The sequence below is a fragment of the Esox lucius genome, chromosome 20 (assembly GCF_011004845.1).
Source record: "Esox lucius isolate fEsoLuc1 chromosome 20, fEsoLuc1.pri, whole genome shotgun sequence".
NCBI lineage: Eukaryota > Metazoa > Chordata > Actinopteri > Esociformes > Esocidae > Esox > Esox lucius.
Window position 1 is genome coordinate 23467170 of NC_047588.1, and position 22265 is coordinate 23489434.

The window sequence follows — 22265 nt, forward strand, 5'->3', positions numbered from 1 at the left end:
TGTGAGATATGTATATGACCCTGTAGCTTAAATGTAATAAATGATTAAACTATAGCCAGGTCTCATTCATTTCATATACATACAGACCCTTCTCAAAATCATAGAAAAGCTTTAGAAATGATTTTTATTTTTGATTCTGTTTGTCAAATATTTCGTTATATTTAGTCCCACTCTACTAACTCTATCTCAACCAACATCAGTTCTCTTTGGCCAGTTAACTTAACGAAGAGTGTTCAAGCATCATCTGTTTTTCTCAGTCCTGGACAGGGGTCTTCCTGTCAGTGGCTGTCAGTATTGGGCAGGTAATTTAATCATAAAGCATTACTTTTCAATGAAGCCATTATACACTCATCATTCTGAGCCAAAATAAGAACCCAGATTAAATGAGATGAGGATAATTAAAAAAAGACAGCAAGATAGAGTGATAAATGGACTGAAAGAAGAAAGAAAAGTAGAGAATCACTTGTGTTTCTGTTAGACTCCACTTGCCAACACCCTCAGAATGGTGAGACAGAGAATGACACGTTTCATTATACTGGTGGCATTTCAGTTAATTCCAGCAGACTGACCATCATCTCTTATTCTTGGCAGGACAATTTCTTATTCTGGGCAAATTTGGTTCTGTCACATATTGTCGTGTCTCCACATCAGGTAACATTCTGAATGAGTTGAATGAATGTATATGTTTACTGACTACTAACGCCATATTATATGTTGATGTTTTAAAGAATGCCATATATATTTTTGTCAAATACAAGACCTCAGAGTTTTGCAGATGTAGCTTGATTCTCTAGCTTTTTTCCACTTAAGTCTACTTAAGCATAGCAGAGGATGTACTTCCTGCAGCAGCTGAAAAAGTTCCACCTGCCAAGGACTATGATGACATTTCAACATTGCCATAATAGTACATTCTGACCTCCATCACAGTCTGGTACGCAGCAGCCACTGCCAAACACAAGGGCCGGCTGCAACGCATTATCCGCTCTGCAGAGGGCGACTGACTGCAATCAGCCGTCTCTACACAACATAGACACCTACAGAACACGGAGGCAAGCGGCAATTATTGGGGCTGATCCCACTCACCCTGGAAATGGACTATTCAGAACTCTCCCCTCTGGCAGAAGGTTGAGGTCTATCAGGGTCAAAACCTATTGCCAAAATAAACTTATTTCCTACAGCAATATGGCTCATGAACATGTCCCCGGAAGCAAACTGACAATAGCCTGCTCCCAACATACCCTCAACCCTCAAATGGACAAAATCTTGCTGTTCTTATTTCAACTGTTCTTATTTCCCTTATTCATTTTGTTGTAATGATTGCACTAACAGCCAAAACAAATTCCTTGTTTTTTTTAATGAAACTTGGCAATAAAACTCTGATGACTAATGCTATTTCAGTCCATTGCTTGCTATGGGATTGTGCTGCACCAATGAGATTGTAGGGATTTAATCACAACTTTTACAGCACAATGTGAGTGAAATTAATGAAATGGTTTAAAATGGTTCTAATTGACTTCTGATGAAATAATTCAGTCATTTAGTGTCATCATGGTGAGTGGCACAGATCAAGAAATATTCTAGATGGGATCCAATGAACTGGACTTCTGCATCAAAAAAGCTTCAGAATCAAATGACCGAGAGAAGCAATGAACTTCAAGTGGACCTGGCTTGAAAAATATTACATATGCAATTACTTTTTTTATTTCTCATAACTTCTCAACATGAAAACAATTTCACTTAAAATAATGATTTAATTTTTGTGTCTTAAATATCAAACAAAAAGTAATTACCATAAAATAACTGTTCAGAATTTACTTTTTGCAAGGCACTGTATGTAATGTATGTACTGTAGCTGACAGAAACTTAAGTTCAGATTGTTACAATTTACATACTGAATTTCACCCACTTTAATTGAGCAGTCTATAGAAAAAGATGACCTTTAGCTTATTACAATGAAACTTCAATATATGCATACATTTTTTTTTTTTTTACAATATAAGCTAAAATTCATGGTTGGAAGCTTCTGTTATATTTTTCCAACAAGGCCCTCTGCCGCCACCCGTCCACTGAAGATGACATCATTGACTGAGACACCTTCATAAGAGGCCCCGACCAGAGTAAGGGGCAGATTGTGGTCTTTGATGTATTTCCTCATCATTTCTGTTGATAAAATTAAAACATGCATAGCTAAAATGTGTCATTTTTATTAAATATGAGAATCAACAGTGTAATACTCCAATTAAATCACACAAAATGATAAAAATCCCAATCTTACCAAGTCTTTTCCAGTGTCCAAGGTAATATTGAGGAATGCAGTCCTACAGGAGACAGTATATATTTAGACAGTAATATTTGTTATATTAATCAAAGGGGAAAGCCCTTAATATGTGAAACAACCTCTTCTCTATACTACGTCATTACAGGCATAGGACACAATACCAGCGACATGTCTATACCGCAACACCGTGCACAGCTTCTATTCCCAAGGTCACAAGACTTGACAAGAAAATAATTGCTAAGCTATCTGAATCTCTCCCCCATTTGGCACTATGCCTTTAGCTTTTACTATATGCACACACGCAGTGCTCACCCCTCACACGCACTTTATGAAAATGTAATAACATGGTGCATTTTGTAACAACCATCCAAAATTGAGGTCTTCATCTGTACAGTTACAATCTTAACAATTAAGCTAAATTAAACTTCCCAAATATTAAGACCCTTATAACCTGTGCCCCCCATGGCGTTATAGTTCACCTAAATAGCCACATAAAAACCTATTTCTAGCAGGGTTGACTATAGCAATAATATTTTGACAGGGCTCCCCAAAAAGACCATCAAAAAGCTTCAGCTCACCTTCTGGTCAAAATGCAGCTGCTAGAGTTCTTACATGGACCAAAAAGGTCAGACCACATCACCTCGATTCTTAAGTCTCTACACTGGGTTCCTGTCAGCCACAGAATTGAATACAAGGCAGTGGTGCTTGGGACTAAACTTGGTGAGTGCCAGGGCTAAACTGGGTGAAGCATCCCATGCTGCGCATCTCTGGACCAGTCTCTCTGTCTCTTAAAAGGTAGCCTAACCCTCAAAAACCTTTGAATCAGGACTCAAATCCACCTAGTTCATAGATGTTTTCAGTTACGTTATTTGAGTCCCTTTGAACTTTAACTTAAACACTTGAATCTAGTTTTCAACTACTCCAACTACGATTGTAATTGTCGGTATTAGTTATTTTATTCTTGGCGCCTAAAATGCTTAACTCAAAAAGTCCATGGTAAAAAAAGCTCAACTTGCATACTGTTAAAATTGTTCACCTTACAGACCCCCACCCTGAATCCTCCACCAGGGGCGCTACAGTACACGATTCAATTAGCAAATTTCTAAATGATGCCATTTCCACCCCCTTTGATCTACGGTCTGATTTCTTTGGTACCTGCCTCATTTCTCATGATGAACAAAAAAAGTCTCAAGAACCCATGAAGGCTGCCATGATGTATCTTTCTGTACAATGAGAATGTGTCCAAAACGACAAAAACCATCTCATGAACCGTAAATCCAATAGACTTGTCCTTTGGCATAAAGGGGTCTTATACATGCCTCCCTAAAATATTTTTAGGAATAAGGCAACTTGCAAAATGCCAGACAAGATGGCTGATTACTGTACAATATATTTAAGCACAATGTTGACTGCATTGACTAGGAGACTCACAGAACTGAGACTTTTCACATGGTATCACGCCACAAGTCCATTTTCTCACCCAGTGAAATGTTTAAGTATTTAATAGTCTAAATGATCGTCCAAAGTTTTGTTAACTACTACAGTGTGGTACATATACTATGCCTAAATATACCGTAATTGGGCACTGAGTGAAATAATGAACTTGAAACAATTTACTGTTCCATATAGGTCTTTTGTTGTGCAACCATTTTTTTACTCTCTGTATAGGCAAAACGTGCATAATCCTTAATGGCAGAGCAGTGTGTGCATGCATGCACATGTATCCTCACGTGTGTATACCAATACTTTGTGTCAAAAGTGTTGTGCAGTTGAACCCTCAAGTACAGTATAAAGCTAAGGAATACAGTGACACTACATAGTTTTGGCAATTGAAAGATATAATTAGTTCAGTAGATTAGCAGTATCTTTTAAAAAGAAAGAATTGAGTCAGTATGATTCATTCTAAAATGCATAAAATATGTTATTACATAATGCAGTGTTATTATGTGTTGTTAAAAGGGGGATTCAAATCTTAACCAACGAGATCCTGAGCCTGCTGGTTTTCTGTTATACCTCATTATTAACTGCACCAACCTGGTGTCCCAGGTCTGAATAAGTCCTTGATTGCAATGAAATATGGAATGGAACTGGCTTCGAGGTCCATATTTGAATACCAGTTGGTGAAACCACCCAATTTTGATTCTGAAATGTCTGGACCCCCACTTTGTTTTTTAAATGTCTGAAATGTAGGCCTAAATTGAGTTTTTAAATCTGTCCTAGTTGGATACACATACTCACACTGACCCCCACCAAGAGTTGCCCTGAACCAGACTGACCTGTTATCTCAGTTGTAGAGACATTTGAATGGTATCAGATAACAAACATTCATTAACCTGCGCCAAAATATTTAAATGGTACAGGAAAAATAACATTACCCCACATGTCACAGCTATCAAATATTTCCTGGAAAATGCCAACGGCTAAATATGAAACTAACTACAAATCTGAAACAGTGATGCTAGGTAATTAATCTACCTCCTCCATCCCTAGGGCTGTAAGCATACACATATTCATAACCATACTACACTGTGCAGGTACACATGACCTCCAATGAATACATTTGAAAACATTTTGAAAAAAGCTAGCTATGCTGTGTTAGATGGCTCTTAAAACTATGCAGAGAAGGCTAATCTGTTTATATGTCGCCTTTGCGCATGTAATTATATCCCATGGGAGCTTTTCCAACCCCAGTTTTGTGAGCCAATACTCAGAAACAGCCGCATAAGCGAGTTGTGGTTGGCTATTGATAAACCAACAGTGTACAATCCTCCAGCTTTATTTAGAACTCCAGTTTAGCAGAATTTTGGCTGTTGCCATTTGACGAAAGTAGCCTAACACCTCAAATGTTGACAGTAGCGATGTTCAGTTTGCAAACAACTTGTTCCCTCTGAAAGCCTTCTTACTGCATTCGGAGTAATACAACTTTATGACTTTTGACAGCAGATCTTTGCAACATGCATCTTCCTGGTGGCCAGCGTTCTTTTTACTAAACAACTCAAACTTCAAAGTCCGTAGAAAGTCTTGAACTTTTCACAAGTTGACATCTACATGGACATCACCCCTGTATGAGTATCCCCAGAGCAACACAGAAAAGCAAAAAACAACAAAACGTTGTCTTCCCCAATGCATTCAAGCAGCGTTTAGCAGCAATCGTGTCAAATTGCAAGAGAAATGTGTGTGGGAGTACTTGTGGCTGCACTTGTGGCTGCAGAGTACCATTACACCCCATCCATTCCCAATATCATCTCAGCAATGAAATGGAGATGGACATGCCAATTATTTTCGGTTAACTGGTTCTTGTGGCCCTGAAAGAGACAATTTGTCTCCCAAACAGGTCCTCCTTTCAAATGCTAAATTTAACATCTACACAAACTTCAAAGCATCTCCTTCCAAAAGTCACCTAGCATAAAGGTCTACATGGCCCTGCATAACAAGCAGTTAAAATTATGATTTTGGCCCAATTCCTTAAGAGAATAAAATAAATAAACCCCGGAACAATGAAGACACTGCAAATCTAAAATGTAAATGCGAAAAAGTAGAAAAGTATTATTTTACAGTGGTTATACATTCTGTCCTAATTATTAGATCGCCTGCTATTGTTTATAAGTTACCTTATTGGGTGTGGAACAGAAATGTGCTCTCCCCACTATTGACTGCATATTTGGACTGGAGAAACAATCTATATGGCTACATTTTGTAAATTATCTGCACATTATCATTGTTTGAGCCAAGAAATGTAGGAAATAGAGGATGAAAATTAACAGCTTCTTTCACCAGGGTGTTGCAGTGAAAAAAATGGAGTGAAGCTGGCTTTAAGGACCAGATATGAATACCACTGGAATAAATGTTTGCAACGTTATTTCCAATATGAAACATTACGTGATGTACCCCACAGACGGTTATATATTATGCAGAGATACGGAGGGGCACTCAAGGGACCAATCACATTTTCAGTGGGGCGTGTAGCCCAAACTTTAGATCCACCAGTGGGTCCAATCAGGCTGTGAATCTTTACAAAACCAGATAAAGTGTGTCTACCTGGCTCCCCTGCAATGTCATGGTCGATTATTATTGTGATTAATCAGATAAAAAAATATTATTTGAATAAATGCACTTAAAAAAAAAAAAAAGTAATCAGCCATCTTGTCTGGCATTTTGCAAGTTCTCTTATTCCAAAAAATATTTAGGCATGTATAAGACACCTTTATGCCATAAATGCACTTTTTTTCTTTTTTTTATAAATTCAATTGGTGTTTTTCCTCATCTTGCACATTCTCCTTAAATCAACTTAATAATAAAACCAGAAAAGGAACCAGGCAAGCCTAGTTCATCCGTCCCACAATTTAAAGTGAAACATTTTGCTGCCTTCACTGGATTCCAACCCAGCTCTCCCACGTGAATAGCTGTGTCTTTAACAACTACACCACGGTATAGCATCTCGACATTAGATCATTTTGTCACACATTAACATCATGCCAGGTTTGAATATTTCACTAGACACCATTAAGCACTATGTTAAACTGACTAATGTTTATTAAGTTTACCTTGACCACAAATAGCATCTATGAAATTTATGGATTTTAACAGGTTATTAGCCTCTCAATCAGTAAGAGACATTCACTCGTCTCAGCCAGCTGCGCTTACGCGTTCCTGCAACAAATAGAAATCTTGTGCAAAAAATAAAGGGCTTTATGAAGTGCAAATAGCAAGTTATTTTGTAAAGCGGTTTTACTCAGCAACATTAAGGTGCTTTTCTGAACAGCTTTGTTAAATAATGACTAAAGGAAACTATGTAAAATAATATGTGGAATTAGCACTAGTATGCTTTAACATGAATGTATGCTTTAACATAGGCTATTTCGGATACATTTTATATTATTTTAATGGAATAATAAAAAAAAAGCTTTACATTCGAAAACAAGGAAATTTCAAAATGACTCCAAACTTTTTAACGGTGGAACATATGAAAAGCAGACACTTGTGGACTAGGTTACAGCAATGAGCACCGCAGTCTCCTCCACATTTTTATTTCAGCTCCGTCTCACATAGTACCAACTAATCAATAATGAAATTTGATGGCAACTACTTTTATTAACTACGTCATTGATTTTTATTGATTAGTTGTTGCAGCATTCATCTCCACCCACAACTAGTGTGATCAAGCAAAACACAAAGGTCACAATAACTGCTACTAAACCTAACTCAAATAATTTTTAGATGAGCCATCAGGCGCAATCAACCAATTTTGCCACTGTTGAACTCCAACAGCAAGAAATACTGCTGTGGGATATAATTATGTCTGAAACATCTCTAATCACAGGAGATGAGAAAACCACCCCAGTTAGTTTAGCTGTGGATTTTCTTATTACACATTTAACAAATGTATTTACCTAGGCTGTGTTAAACAAGATGTTGCCTTATTCCACCGCTTGGGATGGCCTGTACGTATGGACGCATGGTCAAGGCTTTGTGGAAATGTTTGCAAAGCTTAGTATGTCACTGAAATTGTATCTGGATCAGAAATATCCTACTGTGACAAATAATACAAATTAAAAGAAATGCCATATTGATCTGATCCTGGAAAACAAAGATAAGGATGTGAGAATCTGGTTCATTCTTTAAAAAAAATAATAAGAAAAATAAGACACAGATAAAGTTAAGCCCTTCACTCTGAACTTGTCTCACCTGGAGTAATGCCACCACGTTCCAGACAGGTGGGGTGGTAATGCCCAGGTGTGATGTTACTGCCTGGATAGCCCTCTCCAGAAGAAGCTCCTTTGTCACTTCCTCTGGCTTTCCAAACACTTCATGGAACCAGGCCCCACCCATCATTACCTAGTAAACACAGTATAGTGAACATCTGTTTGATAAGGAATATCAAGACTTAACTGCAGCAATTGATCTTTTTACAACAATGTACAGAAAACAAAACAATGAGATGTAATAAAGAAATGCTATGAAAAAATAAATAAACAGTATCTCTCTCTCACAAATACTTGTAACACCTCTGAAAATACAAATCATGTAATACTCTCAAGGTTTACATAGAAGCCATGTAAATCACAGCATGCCTGATGTACCACTGTGGAGGATTTACTTACCCGGTTAAAATTAGACTATATTCATTCGGCTCACAAAGTGTATTGAACCAAATGTCTTGTAACGAACGGTAGGGATACATGTACCATTACACCCTTAATATTACATCCCCACAGCATTATGCTCCCACCACCATCCTCACTGCAGGGATGTTATTGGCCAGGTGATGAGTGGCACCTGGTTTCCTCCAGACTTTACACTGGGCATTCAGTCTAGAGTTTAATGTTGGTTTCATCACATCAGTGTCTTGACAGTCCTTTAGGTGCCTTTTGGCAAACTCCAAGTGGGGTGTCATGTGCCTTCGATTGAGTGGCAGCCCCAATTTGGCTACTCTACCATAAAGGCATGATTGGGGGAGTGCTGTAGAGATGGTTGTCTTTCTGGAAGGTTCTCCCATCTCCACACAGAAAGTCTGGAGCGCTGTCAGGGAGGCCATTGGATACTTGTTCAATTCCCTGACCAAGGCCTTTCTCCACTGATTGCTCAGTTTGGCTGGGCGGCCAGCTCTAGGAAAAGTGTTGGTGGTTCCAAACGTCTTCCACTTAAGAATGATTGAGGTCAAAGTTTACTTGGGGACTTTAAATGCTGCAGGAATCTTTGGGCAACTTTCCCCAGATCTTAGATTTAGAGGCATTACGTCACGGCAATGATACGAAAATGTCTGAAATCGTTCAAGGTGTAGACTTCCTATTAGCTGTCTAGAATAATACTCTTTGTAAGAGGGTGTGTGTGTCTTACTGTTAGTCTGGTGGAAGGGCCTCCACTGCGGTTGTGTTGGGGGAAAGGAACAGAATCATAGACCACCCCAAGAAGACCTCCATCTTCAGAGGATGGCACCAGGTGGCCAAATCCCTGAAACCACACGAAAAAACTCATCAGAAAAACATCCATATGGCTGAGGGATATGGCCTAAAATTCATTGTGCTGTATATTTTGAGTTTTGAAAGTTAACGGTATATAACATGGCAGATTTTTGTTTTTTTAATTGCAATTTAAAAAAAACATTTGAGTAGAACAGATCTTCAAGTAAAAGCATAAACTATTCAAGTATTTCAACATAAACTGAAATTACTATTGCATAGAACAAGCTACAATATTGTTTTCCAAAAAATAACAACAGTAATAATATTATATAGAGCCAAAAATGCACCACCCAATAGAACCCCTGGCTGCAATTAGCAGTGCCTTGACTGTAGCTGCTCAAACCTGTGGTCGTAGTGACACAGGCAGGCTGTTCATCTTTGCTTACAGAGTGTGTGATCAGTGCATTTGTTCACATTTCATTACCCAAATTAAAGTAGCTCTTCATCTCTTTTCTTTACTAATTTGCCACAGCACAAACAGCATGGGCATAGCCCTACTGTATTACAATATTCCCACTGGCATACCATCGCCACAGTCCATTGTAGGGTTGCACGATATTGACAACATGTGATATTGATCATGAATATTGTGATATCAATACTCATTTTGACATTCTTCAACATATGTAGAAACACTAAAGTTATGGGAAAACCCATCAAATAGATACATAAAATATCAAAACAACGAGTTCTTACAACACAAGGGTTTATTTCCACTTTTTTAGTGTACCAGACACGTGCAGCAAATTGGGGTTCAGAACTCCCATTTGCACTTGCCTTTGCCTTCATTGCACATCTATACATTCCACTGGTTCGTACATTATACTTAATACTTGTAAATTTTCTTCCCTCCTCTATTTGCACTTCTGGTTAGATGCTAACTGCATTGCGTTGTACTGTACTTGTACTGTTCAATGATAATGAAGTTGAACCTCAGATTTTTCTTAGGATATGCCCACAAAGATTAGTCTCTACAGTACAGGAACGCTTGTCAACTCTCAAACAGGGACACTCACAGGTATTGGCTTTTTATAAACTGTACTTAACCAACACTAAAAGCAAAAACATTTGGAAAACATAAAAACAAGTGATCGCATGGACACAGTCTGCAAACAAAGCTTTATAAGCTACCGCAAAGGGAATCTGAACGCTGTTCGCTGGAAGTGTTCGGTGTTGCAGCCTACGCAAAGGTGCTTCTTTCTTGGCATAATTTGAGATTAAACCACAAATCCAGTGCAAAGGCATTTTAGAATAATTGTCTCTATAGCTAATAGCCTACTCATTCTTTATTGTGTAGTCTTGTCCCGACTCCATGTAATGCCAAGATGGTTATATTTATTTAGGATTATAATTTTGTAATGCTTTTTGTGACATGGATCAAAATTACTGTTACATTCTATCACATACCTTTCTGGCCACTAACGTTTCGTCTTCCATCTGCATTGTTTTGTTGTCTCTCTGAGTCACACTCGTCTCACTTTTCTGTCCTTTCTTTTCTTTCGCTCCTCTGACATGTTTCGCTGTCCCTCTCTCTCCACTCTAACGCTGTAGAATATTTGCACACGTCACAAGACTTTCTCCATCGGGTATGTTCGTGTAGTGGACCCTTTGCGCTCACACTTGCATGTGACAGGGCAACTGGCCAATGAAACATGATCATTCTATAGTGGTTTCAAGAGGGCTCTAAATCGAACACAACTAAGCCACACAGCCAACGGATGTGTCTCTCCCCAATATAAACAGAATATTGCATACTTTCTGCAACATTTTCCATTTTGATATTGCGCAACGTGATATTGCGATAACGGAATTGAGTCAATATATCGTGCACCCCTAATCCATAGTGCCCACACCTATGCATAACCACACAATTCTTTACTTTTTGCAAATAACATCCAACTCATTGTGTTCTCACCTTTACAGGCAGGACAAAACCCTCATATTCCAGGTTTACCACAGCAACAGTCACCGTAGAGATCTCCCGTAGCTGCTGTGACAGCGTCTGTGCCGCAGAAGGCAGTGCTGAAGCCAGAGCTAAAACACCCCCACCCCACAGACACACAAGGAGAGCAGGAAAGTGAGAGCTGAAAACCAACACAGGTTTTCAGGCAGAAATGCAGGGTCTAAATTCAGAATCACTGTTTGAATGTAAAAGATCAAGGATTCTAGAGCCAGTTTAGCAAAAGACAATTTACCTTTTGCAGGTAGAGCAGCAATAATATGATCAGCTTTTATGGTGCCGTCCTCCAGTTTAATCTGTGTGTTAAAAAATGATTTGATCCATTGATTGTTTGAATTAGATACAAATAATTGTGTATTGCCATTGCATTGGAATGTATCCATTCTAGCATCCAAGTGACCAGTATGCTCACCTCCCAGTTGACACCATTAGTGCTCAGTCCCCTAATAGGGGAGTCTCTGTGCACCTCCACATGTCCCACATTCTTCATCCTGTCTTCCAGGGCTTCTGGAAGGTTCTGTAAACCCCTTTTAAGGGACCACTGGGCCCAGTTCTCCACAGAGGCCCTCTTAGCCAAAGCAGACGTGGGCACGTCTGGTTCAGGGCCTACAGGGTACAGTAACACTTCCTATTTACACACACACACACACACACACACACACACACTTCCATACTCCATGAGTCCTCTGAAACCCCCCGGAGTGAAAGGTCACCTGGTTCTAACATGGTATGGATTTTGAGAAGAGTGGAGATTAAGGGATGCAATTCCCCCTCCAATACAATAGCCACGTACATTTTGAAACAAACAAGCTAGCATGCTTTATTCAGGGGTTGCATCATCTTCATCTGGTGAAAGGAATGATCAACTGAATTGAAACCTGGTCAGTCAAGAACTTTCCACTTTTCAGCCAAAAAAAAAAACTCTGCAGCTATGTGGTCATTGTCCACAATGAACTGCACAATGAAACACTGTCCAATGACTTAAGGGGAGGACTATGAACAAAATATGCAATCATTTCTAAATGGTATCAAAATGCTACAATAAAGCAAAAAATAAATAAAAAAATTGCTAATTGCCGTAAATTAACTGCATTTTAGACTAATACAAACATTTCTGTGAAGGCAAAAATCAATAAATAAAATCAGCCAGTCAGCCTCTAGAAATGTACAACCCATGAACGGAACCAAATCTGAAATAAGGCCAAAATAGGAAATTCCGCTCCCGTTCAAGACTCTTATAATGAAATGTGTCTTTGACATGACGACTGTCTCTCTCTCTCTCACCTGCTCCCAGCAACATGCCAAGAACGACAGAACCTCTGGCCTTCTCTGCATTGTAGAGTATTGGAAGACAAGACCGCACACTCAGCCTCCTGCAGTCCCCTGCAAACACTCCTCTGCACAGACTGTCAACTGCAATGTCTGCAAGCTTTAGAGTGAAAGAAGAGAAGGACATGATCACTTTGCTCTCACATAGAAGGGAGACAGGTGAACACTACAATTGTTTTTGTTTTGCTCTACAATTGCCATCTTTAGCATCTCACCTCAGTGCCTAGTCTCCTAGACACAAAGGAATGGACCGATTCATCATCCTCTTTCCCTCTGCTGATCAGAATCTCCCTCAGCACACTCAGGACCAGAGGGCGTGAGAATGGAGGGACAGTACACATCATCCCACTGGAAATAAGAAGATAGAGAAGCAAATAGATGAGAAAGACAGAGTACCTACAGTTCATATTATGTACAGTGAATGAAAACTAGACATGTGGGTAATAATTTTTCTACATTTTTCATAATTGAACCATCAGATACTTTTATTTTTTGCATGTAGTAATATATAGAGGGAGTCCGACGGAAAATTATGACATAGCTTTGTTGTGCTAGGTAATCTAACGTTGTTTTCAGGTGTGAAAAATGAATTTAACCCCTATTCAAAGAAATTGATTAATATGGTCAGCTGTTTCAATATTACATATATCTACACAATATTAGGCAGGTGGACATAATGTTGTTTCAATATTACATATATCTACACAATATTAGGCAGGTGGACATAATGTTATGGCTGATTTGTGTATGTCTCCCTTTTGTTGCCAAAACAGCCCTGACCCGTCGAGGCATGGACAACAATGCTCAGGTAGGTGGTACGTGTCAAGATAACATCTACATGAATGGCAGGACCCAAGGTTTCCCGGCAGAATACTGCCTCTGCGACTTGTCTCCTACCCGTAGTGCATCCTGGTGCCATGTAAGTGACACACATGCACCCAGCCATCCACGTGATGTAAAAGGAAATGTGATTCATCAGACCAGGCTACCTTCTTCCATTGCTCCGTGGTCCAAATCGGATGCTCACTTGCCCATTGTAGGCACTTTCGGCAGTGGACAGGGGTCAGCATGGGCACCCTGACAGGTCTGTGGCTATGCAGCCTAATATGCAACAATCTTACACCATTCTATCAGTACCAGCATTAACTTTTTCAATTTGAGCATGGACAACAACATAGGTACTGACCACTGCAGACCGGGAACACCCCACAAGGGCTGCAGTTTTGGAGATGCTCTGACCCAGTCGTCTAACCATCACAATTGGGCCATTGTCAAAGTTGCACAGATCCTTACGCTTGCCCATTTTTCCTGCTTCTAACATATCAACTTTGACATCACTTGCTTTCTAATATATCCCACCCCACTGACAGGATAACAAGATTCTCATTTTTATTCACTTCACCAGGCAGTGTATATATAGCACAGCCACAGTAACTCTGACTAACTTTGGCCCTTGCCAATTGAATGATTGGACCACACACTGTAAGCCAACTGGGTGCGCTTTAGAAGGTCTCCTACTAATTTTAAATTATACTTTGAGATCAGTGACTCCACTGTACCACGTAGTCAATGGACGGAAGTAGAAAAACTCATACGGTAAGCAAAGTCAAATGAGGTCTTCCGCGAAAGTTAGCTATTGGAGGCAAATGCTAATAGCCCATTCGTCCTTACCCTAAGCCAGATGGCATTTTGTGCAGCTGCCCTCCCACATAGAGATAACGATTCTTCGAAGCTACGTGGTCATAGGTGACTGGCAAGACCTCACTTTCCAAACCTAAATCTTCCACCTGTTGGACAGACAAAGTTTGATATTTACCTACCTAGAACACATGGTCAAGACCTGGGTGATAATGAAATCCATAAAGCAATGAATCGCCTAAATTGATACGATAATAAATATAACAATACATATAAAGAACTAAAGAACAACTTGGCTTTTATTCTGTAAAGTGGTTGATTTTTATCAGTTTACCATCCTAGCTGTAACAGTCCATCTTAAACTAACACACTGAAAGACTCAAAAACACTCTTTTGGTGGTGCCTACCATGTTGAGTGTGTTTCGCCCAACAGCTCCAGCTGGTCGTATGCCTCTCGGTCCATGTTCAAACACAGCGCCATCCTCTCTACGAGTTGAGCTCAGCCAACCTCCAAACCGACTATCCCCTTCCAGCAGCACAATCTACAGATAGGGAGGAATATACATTAGTGAAAAGTAAACCCATAGAATGAATAGTTAAAGCAGCATTTCACCCTGGGGGATCCTTAGTTGGTTTATATCAGAGCAAGTCAATACTTCAAATTAGCTTATTCTTGATTGTTGTATTTTTATGACACGTATCACTGCTCACATTAAGTAAAGGAGTTCCTGTGAAATTCCCCCTTAAGTACAGTTGCTAATAAGCAAATTAAAGATTAAGAATGTCAGAGCATGGGGGCAGGATTCTGGTAGAAATTTGTAATGGAGAATCTATGGGTCTGAACAGTCCCAAGTCAATCAACTGAAGGCAGGGTTATCCCTAAAACACATATGGTTTAGATGGGGAATATGTAGTCACTATACAACCCAGTTTAAAAAAAAGTTGGGACGCTCCATAAAATGCAAAAACAGAATGCAATGATGTGCAAATCTTTCATCACAATATTTAATTGAGTACAAAGACAACATATCTAAAGTTAAAACTGAGAAATGTTATTGTTTTTGGAACAATACATGCCCATTTGATGCCAGCAACAGGTTTCAAAAAAGTTGGGACAGGGGCATTTTAGCCACTGTGTTGCATTGCCTCTTCTTTTAATAATACTCTGTAAGCATTTGGGAACTGAGGAGACCAATTCCTGTAGTTTTGAAAGCGAAATGGATTCCCATTCTTGCTTCATATAGGATTTCAGCTGCTCAACAGTTCGGGGTCTCCCATGTTGTATTTTTCGTTTCATAATGTACCCAATGTTATCAATGGGTGACCGGTCTGTACCGCAGGCAGGCCAGTTTAGCACCCAGACTCTTATGCTACGGAGCCATGATGTTGTAATATGTGCAGAATGTGGTTTGGCATGGTCATACTGAAATAAGCAAGGCCTTCCCAGAAAGACATCATCTGGATGGCAGCATATGTTGCTCCAAAACCTGTATATATTGTTCAGCATTAATGGGACCTTCACAAGTCAGCCATGCCATGTATACTAACGCTCCCCCATACCATCACAGATGTAAACTGTGCGCTGATAAGCTGGATGGTCCCTGTCCTCTTTAATCCGGAGGACGCAGCATTCATGATACCCATAAGCAACTTCAAATTTTGATTCGTCAGACCACAGGACAATTTTCCACTTCACCTCAGTCCATCTTAAATGAGCTCAGGCCCAGAGAAGGTGGCAGCGTTTCTGTATATTGTTTATGCGACCTATATGTGACTTCCCCCCCATCACCATGGGTGGCTACCCAGTCACCTCTGTGGAGTCCTTTCGCTTTTTGGGCACCACCATCGCCCCGGACCTAAAGTGGGAGCTGTGTTTTCTTACAAAGAAAACACAGCAGAGGATGTACTTCCAGCAACAGCTGAAAAAGTTCAACCTACTACAAACAACTATGATGGTGCATTTCCACACTGCCATCATAGAGTCCATCCTGACCTCCATCACCGTCTGGTACGCTGCAGCCACTGCTAAAGACAAGGGCAGGCTGCAACACATCATCCGCTCTGCAGAGTGGGTGATTGGCTGCAACCTGCCATCTCTACACACAGGCATTGCCAGGATCACAATACATTCTGGGCTTAGCACCCCCCCCCCCCCCCCCCCGGGTCTCAAATTGGTCAATTTGAGACCCGGGGCCATTCATAAAGAATCTGTGGCTATAGCCCCGGTAGCCCAGTCCTAACAACGCCACGGTCTACACAACCTATACACCTCCAGGACGCGGAGGGGAGCGGCAAAGACTGGGGCTGATCTCACTCACCCCGGGAAATTGACTATTAAGTGCTCTCCCCTCTGGCAGAAGGCTGAGCTCTATCAGGACAAAAACTTCCTGCCACAAGAACAGTTTCTTTCCTTCTGCAGTAGGCCTCATGAACATGCCCCTGGAACCAAACTGACTAGTGCCCGCTCTCAACACACACCTCAATGAACAAACACCCACCTCTACCGCATAAATCAATTACCCCTCCCCACATACATAAACAACCTTCACCTGGACAAAATCTTGGACATTACATATACTTGAGTTACTTTTATAAATTTATTAATACAGTCTGCTATTGTTATGCCCACTGTTTCTTATTTGCTCCTTTTGTATTGATTGTTGCACCAATTGCCAGAACAAATTCCTTGTTTGTTGTGAAACTTGGCAATAAAACAATTTCTGATTCGGATATATGGTTTAATCTGTGCTTGGTTGAGTTTTAATTTGCAGTTGTGGATGCAGCGATGTACTGTACAGAATCGTGTTTGTTTTTAATGCAGTGCTGAGAGCCCGAAGATCCAGGGGAGGCCAAACCTCTTGGGCCGGGGGCCACATCAGGATTTCGAAATTAAATGGGGGGCACTTATTTTTTAATTTTTTATTTGTTAATCATAATTGATTAGTGGGCCAGAAAAGGGCAGTAATTAAAACATTTGTACAGTAGGTCCACTATAATGTCTAAACTCAGATGTATTGACTGGGCTGGGGAGTTACTTTTTTTACTTCCCCTCAAAAGTATTTTATTACCTACTACGGGCCAGTATGTGGAACGGCCATGTGGGCCTAACGGACCTTATTTAGCCCATCTCTGGCCTAGTCCCACTAATCAAATTATCTTGAAGTTAAGAAAACCAACTTTTGGTGGAAAATAGTAAAAAGAAAGAAATACCCTTGAATGAGTGTACTCTTTATCAAAGAAGTTTGGTACTCAATATATCATTCATTAACCTCTCGTACCCTGTGGATGGAGAGCACAATTATCCAGGAAGAAACCAATCCCATAATTTAGCCATTTTAGTAACTTAGCCTGTGTTCTTATCCAGAGCGACTTACAACTGCATTCTTAAGGTGTCTTGGAAAAACATCTGACAATCATAAGTACATTTTCTTTCACCAAAGCAAATTAAAGTGCTTTTTTCCCCCTCTTTACTTTTTAAAGGTAGAAATGTTTCCCCTATCGGATAAAGGCAATCACTCAGAATAACTTTATGATCCCTTTAAGGAAGTGTTTCTGAACCCTGCTCCTGGGCGCCCCCTTGCCCGGCATGTTTTAGATCTCTCCCTGCACCTGATTCAAACGAGCAGGGTTCAGAAACACTTCCTTAAAGGGAACGGTCACTCCAAAACACTGCTTTAAGGAGACACGCGGACCCAAAACATGCCACGAAAATTCCCCCCACAGCATAATGGAAATATCAACATAGAATAAAAATGGCCCCCGCAGCATAATGGAAATATCAACATAGTATAAAAATGCCCCCCACAGCATAATGGAAATATCAACATAGTACAAAAATGGCCCCCGCAGCGCTTTTACCTACAATTTCCGACCATATTGACTGATGTCATTCCCATAGCTCTAAATGCAGATGCAACTTTATTCCTATTGAAACACTAGCCATTTGAACAGTTTTTGTGACAGAAGCTCTTGCCATCCGTGCCCCAAAAATGAACCCTCAAAGACCCTGATGTCCATATGAAGGCTTCCGTTAGGGACATTTGTTGTTGGCAGCATTTTCATTTCCCAGACATTTGAGAAATGAACCAGACACACAGTCTACAGCGCTAATGCAAATATTAATAATTGTTATCAAATGTTACTTATATGATAATTAGAAAACAATTGTCTTCTAACATAAAAACAGGTATACATATATATTACACAAACGGTTCCACATGAGTAGTGACGTACAAGGTTTGGGTAAAAAAAAAATATGAAAGGACCCTTCCAGCACCATATTGAACAGACATTGACATTCTCCAGAGAAGGTAATGACATCAATGAGAAATGGGCAATGTTTTATTTTGACTCCCAGGGATTAATAATTTCCCTTTGCAGGACCAGTTGGGCATATCTCAAGTGTACTAACAGCTTTGTAACAGGTTTTGACTTGATAATAAAGACAATAGAGATGTAACCTACCTACTGATTTATATTTACCTTTGAGATCTGGGTGCTTTTGCTGAGGTGGTAGCAAGCAGACAGGCCTCCTATCCCCCCACCTAGGATAGCCACTGTCTTCTGCATTCAGCCCTAAGACGCTCAGCTCTGTGCAATGGCAAAAAAAATGTCTGCAGTGTCTATTCGCTATTTAACAAATAACACAAGCAATAAACATATGGCATTTAGAGCAACCAACCAAGTCAAGGAGTGATAATAGAAAAATAGCACTATAAAGCCCTAAATGTTATCAGACCGTCAAACAACTTATTATATAATGGAAATATGGATGGCCAAACAAAAAATGTGATACTCATTAGTTACATCTGTGGGTTTTCATTCATGAACTACTGATTTCAAGTCCTGCCACAACATCTCAATGGAGCGCTGGTAAAAATGTTGACCTGAGCCCCATTGAGATGGGGTTTAGATCCAACAGCTAATTAAATGTATTTGAACTGAAACGACTGTCTCACTAAGGATTTAGTTGTCTTATTCAAAGAATTACATGTCTAAATCCCCCACTGACTAACTGAGAATGAGGGTTGGGTCTACATGGTGAAACCTGATAAGATAATGTGAATGCCACCAAAGCCTTCTGGAGATGCATGGTCAGAAAGACAACAATTCATGCTTGAATTTTTTTTTTAAGTAGGCACATTTATTTTGCCCACTAGTCTTAAAATCTATTTATTGAATTATTTAAAATGGAATTCATCTGGTAAGACAATTGAGAAAGTATATAAAAAAAAAAATATAAAAAAGTATATTACATGAATGAGTACCATTTGGGTATTTGTGTTGTCAGTTTGAATTATTCAAAAGAAGGGGGGCAGTCTGCATGTTGGAACTATTTATTGGTGGCTTAGTCTATGATAACTGAAATGCATTGGGATTTTGCAAATACAACTGCAGTGTGAATAGAAGTATTTGAATAAAATAAAAATCAACGTTTTATAATTGTTTTGGTATAGCAAGCTTTTACAGTTCCTTCCGTCTAAAGTTGTGCTTTGCTTTCTTATCTAACATATACATGTGGATACAGGCAGTGACAGTACACTTGATCATAGGTCTAGCTGAATTCATTACAACCCAACTACAACTAGCTACCTGACTTTCATACCTTCACTTTCATAAGAAAGGAGAGTGCACGTACAAAGTCATGGCGCCAAATTAAGCTATAGCGAAAGACAGTCAAGTCATTGATTGCATGCTCTTTTACTGTAAATGCCAACAAAAGTAACAACTATGTTTAACGAAACGTGGTCTGTCCTCACAACACATGCTCTCAGATATTATCCTTGCTACTTTGTATGGTTGATGTGTATTTTTCCTTGGCTCTGCGCCCACAGGTTACATAGAGAGGAACGAAGACTAGATGAACAAATTTAAAATATACTGATGGGGAAAAGGACCGTCTTCATTCTAAATAAGTGGAAAGTTAATTGTCCGCGCCCAGTTAAAAGGTACTGCTAAACACTCCAGCGAAAATTATCCAGAAATCTTCTAATCCATGTTTACCATTTCTAATATTGAATGTTTGTGTTCATCTGATTTGATACCATTACTTAGCAGACGTATTTCCACTTATCCAGAATTAAGACCCTATCTACAACAAATTGAAGAATATCTGCGCACATTGCATTAGTCCAGCAACTGCATTCCTATTAACAGTCGTGTTTTATCTCTATTTCAATCATGAACCGCTGAAATGTTTGCCGATAAACAAACAAATGGTAGACTACTACTAGGCTTCAGAGCTGCATACGTTGCAACTAAATGCACAACCTCACTACGGCAATGCATGAAAGAAAGAAAAAGTCCCAAAACATACCGTATCCCTTCGAAAGTTGTACCCACGGTTCGACTGAACTTCGGGGATTAGCGTCTTCTGTCAAGCGTCTTCTTCTAGTAATTTGATGTCTGATCGCATCCAAATGAAAGATGCTGCCACCTACTGTACTTCACCGGATTGTAAGGCCGGGCACTACCTACCTACATCATACCCTCCTGCACAAACGCGTCCGGGTCACGAACATTTCAAAATAAGAGGTCAACGTATTTCTTCACAACTGACATAAATTGAATTTATTCTTTAAATATATCTGCCAAAACATTGATAACATTTAGTATTGTCCCATATTTAAGAGTAAATCAATAAAAAGTGGGTATTAACACATTCCAGACGTTCCAAGGTCAGAATTCAGACAATTCGAATGATTGAATATTGAATACATTGCCTCATAACTCAAAAACTGTTGTATATGCCACAGTGAAAGCATCGTAGGAAATATTTTACACAAGAGTTGCATATGAACGTAATTGTTGAGTTGCATCGTTTTATTTGTAATAGTATTGTTTCTGTTTGTTTCCAATTTTGCATGGTGTTTTTTCTTTTCTGGCAAAAGATTTTTGCAGAGTACATTCGACAGCCAACGCCTATGTGAATGTCTATTGGTCAATTGGCCATTTTCTTTTTTTATATGATTTTATTTAAATTTTTAAGACATAACAGCTTGACATTACCCTTACATTTTTTTCTTTCAACAGACAAGTGCACGAAAACATTGCACTTACAAATATCTAAAACAACAAATTCAACATACACTGACAAGGACAAAGCTCCAAATACAGATTATGCAGACAAACAATTAACATTTCCTGTACAAACAGATCCCAATATTACAAACAATGAAGTCCAAGATCCCACTTATGCCACCACCCTTCCTCATGTGTTACAAGATCACTTACGTTTTTTATGGTTTTGTAACTTCTCCCCCATAACACATTCAATTGTTTAATTTTACTAGTCTAGATTGGAAGACTGTTCTCTAGATTTAAATAATACCAAATGAAATTCTTCCACTCTCTCTGAGATGGTACATGGTTTGATTTACAGTATTACTGTCCTATAATTGCGGAAAAGATAATTGCCCAACCCACTGTTGTATCTCATTGCACTCCCATATATCATGTCCTGAATCAGGCAGCTAGATGGACTGTTATTCTAACATGTATAGCATCAGACAACTTTCCAATTAAGACCAGAGCTGTTGTTCATTACACTCCCAGGAAGCATGAATAATTGACTCTTAATGTGTTTTACACTTAAGACCGGACTGCCATTGTGCTACTGTACACATAAATATTGTCTCTGGTTATAATTCTTTACATTATTTCATACTAGATTAATATATCATTTTTGTTAATTGTAATTTAATTTGTTATATTCCAATACCGCCTCCATCTTGTACCAATATTTTTCCAACTGCAAAAGTGTACTGAAAGAATTTATGTATCCTACCTATTATTTTAGTGTCCTTTTCTGACAATTTTTTTTTTATACTATACACTGATCAGCCATAACATTATGACCACTGACAGGTGAAGTGAAAAACACTGATAATCTCGTTATCATGGCACCTGTCAGTGGGTGGGATATATTAGGCAGCAAGTGAACATTCTGTCCTCAAAGTTGATATGTTAGAAGCAGGAAAAATGGGCAAGCGTAAGGATCTGAGCGACTTTGACAAGGGCCAAATTGTGATGGCTAGATGACTGGGTCAGAGCATCTCCAAAACTGCAGCCCTTGTGTGGTGTCCCGGTCTGCAGTGGA

At 39.4% G+C, this 22265-nt stretch overlaps 1 protein-coding gene across 1 annotated transcript; it reads right to left on the reverse strand.

The window, feature by feature from the left end:
* Nucleotides 1-624: 624 nt before the first annotated feature.
* Nucleotides 625-20633, reverse strand: ppox (protoporphyrinogen oxidase). The gene is made up of 13 exons (XM_010885085.3): nt 20484-20633; nt 18650-18757; nt 14575-14709; nt 14201-14316; nt 12745-12877; nt 12485-12629; nt 11613-11806; nt 11436-11496; nt 11156-11274; nt 9116-9229; nt 7964-8113; nt 2276-2318; nt 625-2160 (listed from the first exon to the last, which is right to left on the reverse strand). The coding sequence occupies exons 2-13, from the start codon at nt 18734-18736 to the stop codon at nt 2027-2029; spliced, it is 1431 nt and encodes a 476-aa protein (XP_010883387.2). The 5' UTR covers nt 18737-18757; nt 20484-20633; the 3' UTR covers nt 625-2026.
* Between the last annotated feature and the right edge of the window lie 1632 nt (nt 20634-22265).

Bases quoted from the DNA above. Each gene is read 5' to 3' on its own strand.
- ppox (XM_010885085.3), bottom strand. From the start codon at position 18,736: ATGCAGAAGACAGTGGCTATCCTAGGTGGGGGGATAGGAGGCCTGTCT. The intron at 11,807-12,484 runs GTGAGAGAGAGA...TGTACCCTGTAG, and splicing joins TGGCATGTTGCTGGGAGCAG to GCCCTGAACCAGACGTGCCC. The intron at 9,230-11,155 runs GTGAGAACACAA...GTGTGGTTTCAG, and splicing joins GTTTTGTCCTGCCTGTAAAG to GGATTTGGCCACCTGGTGCC.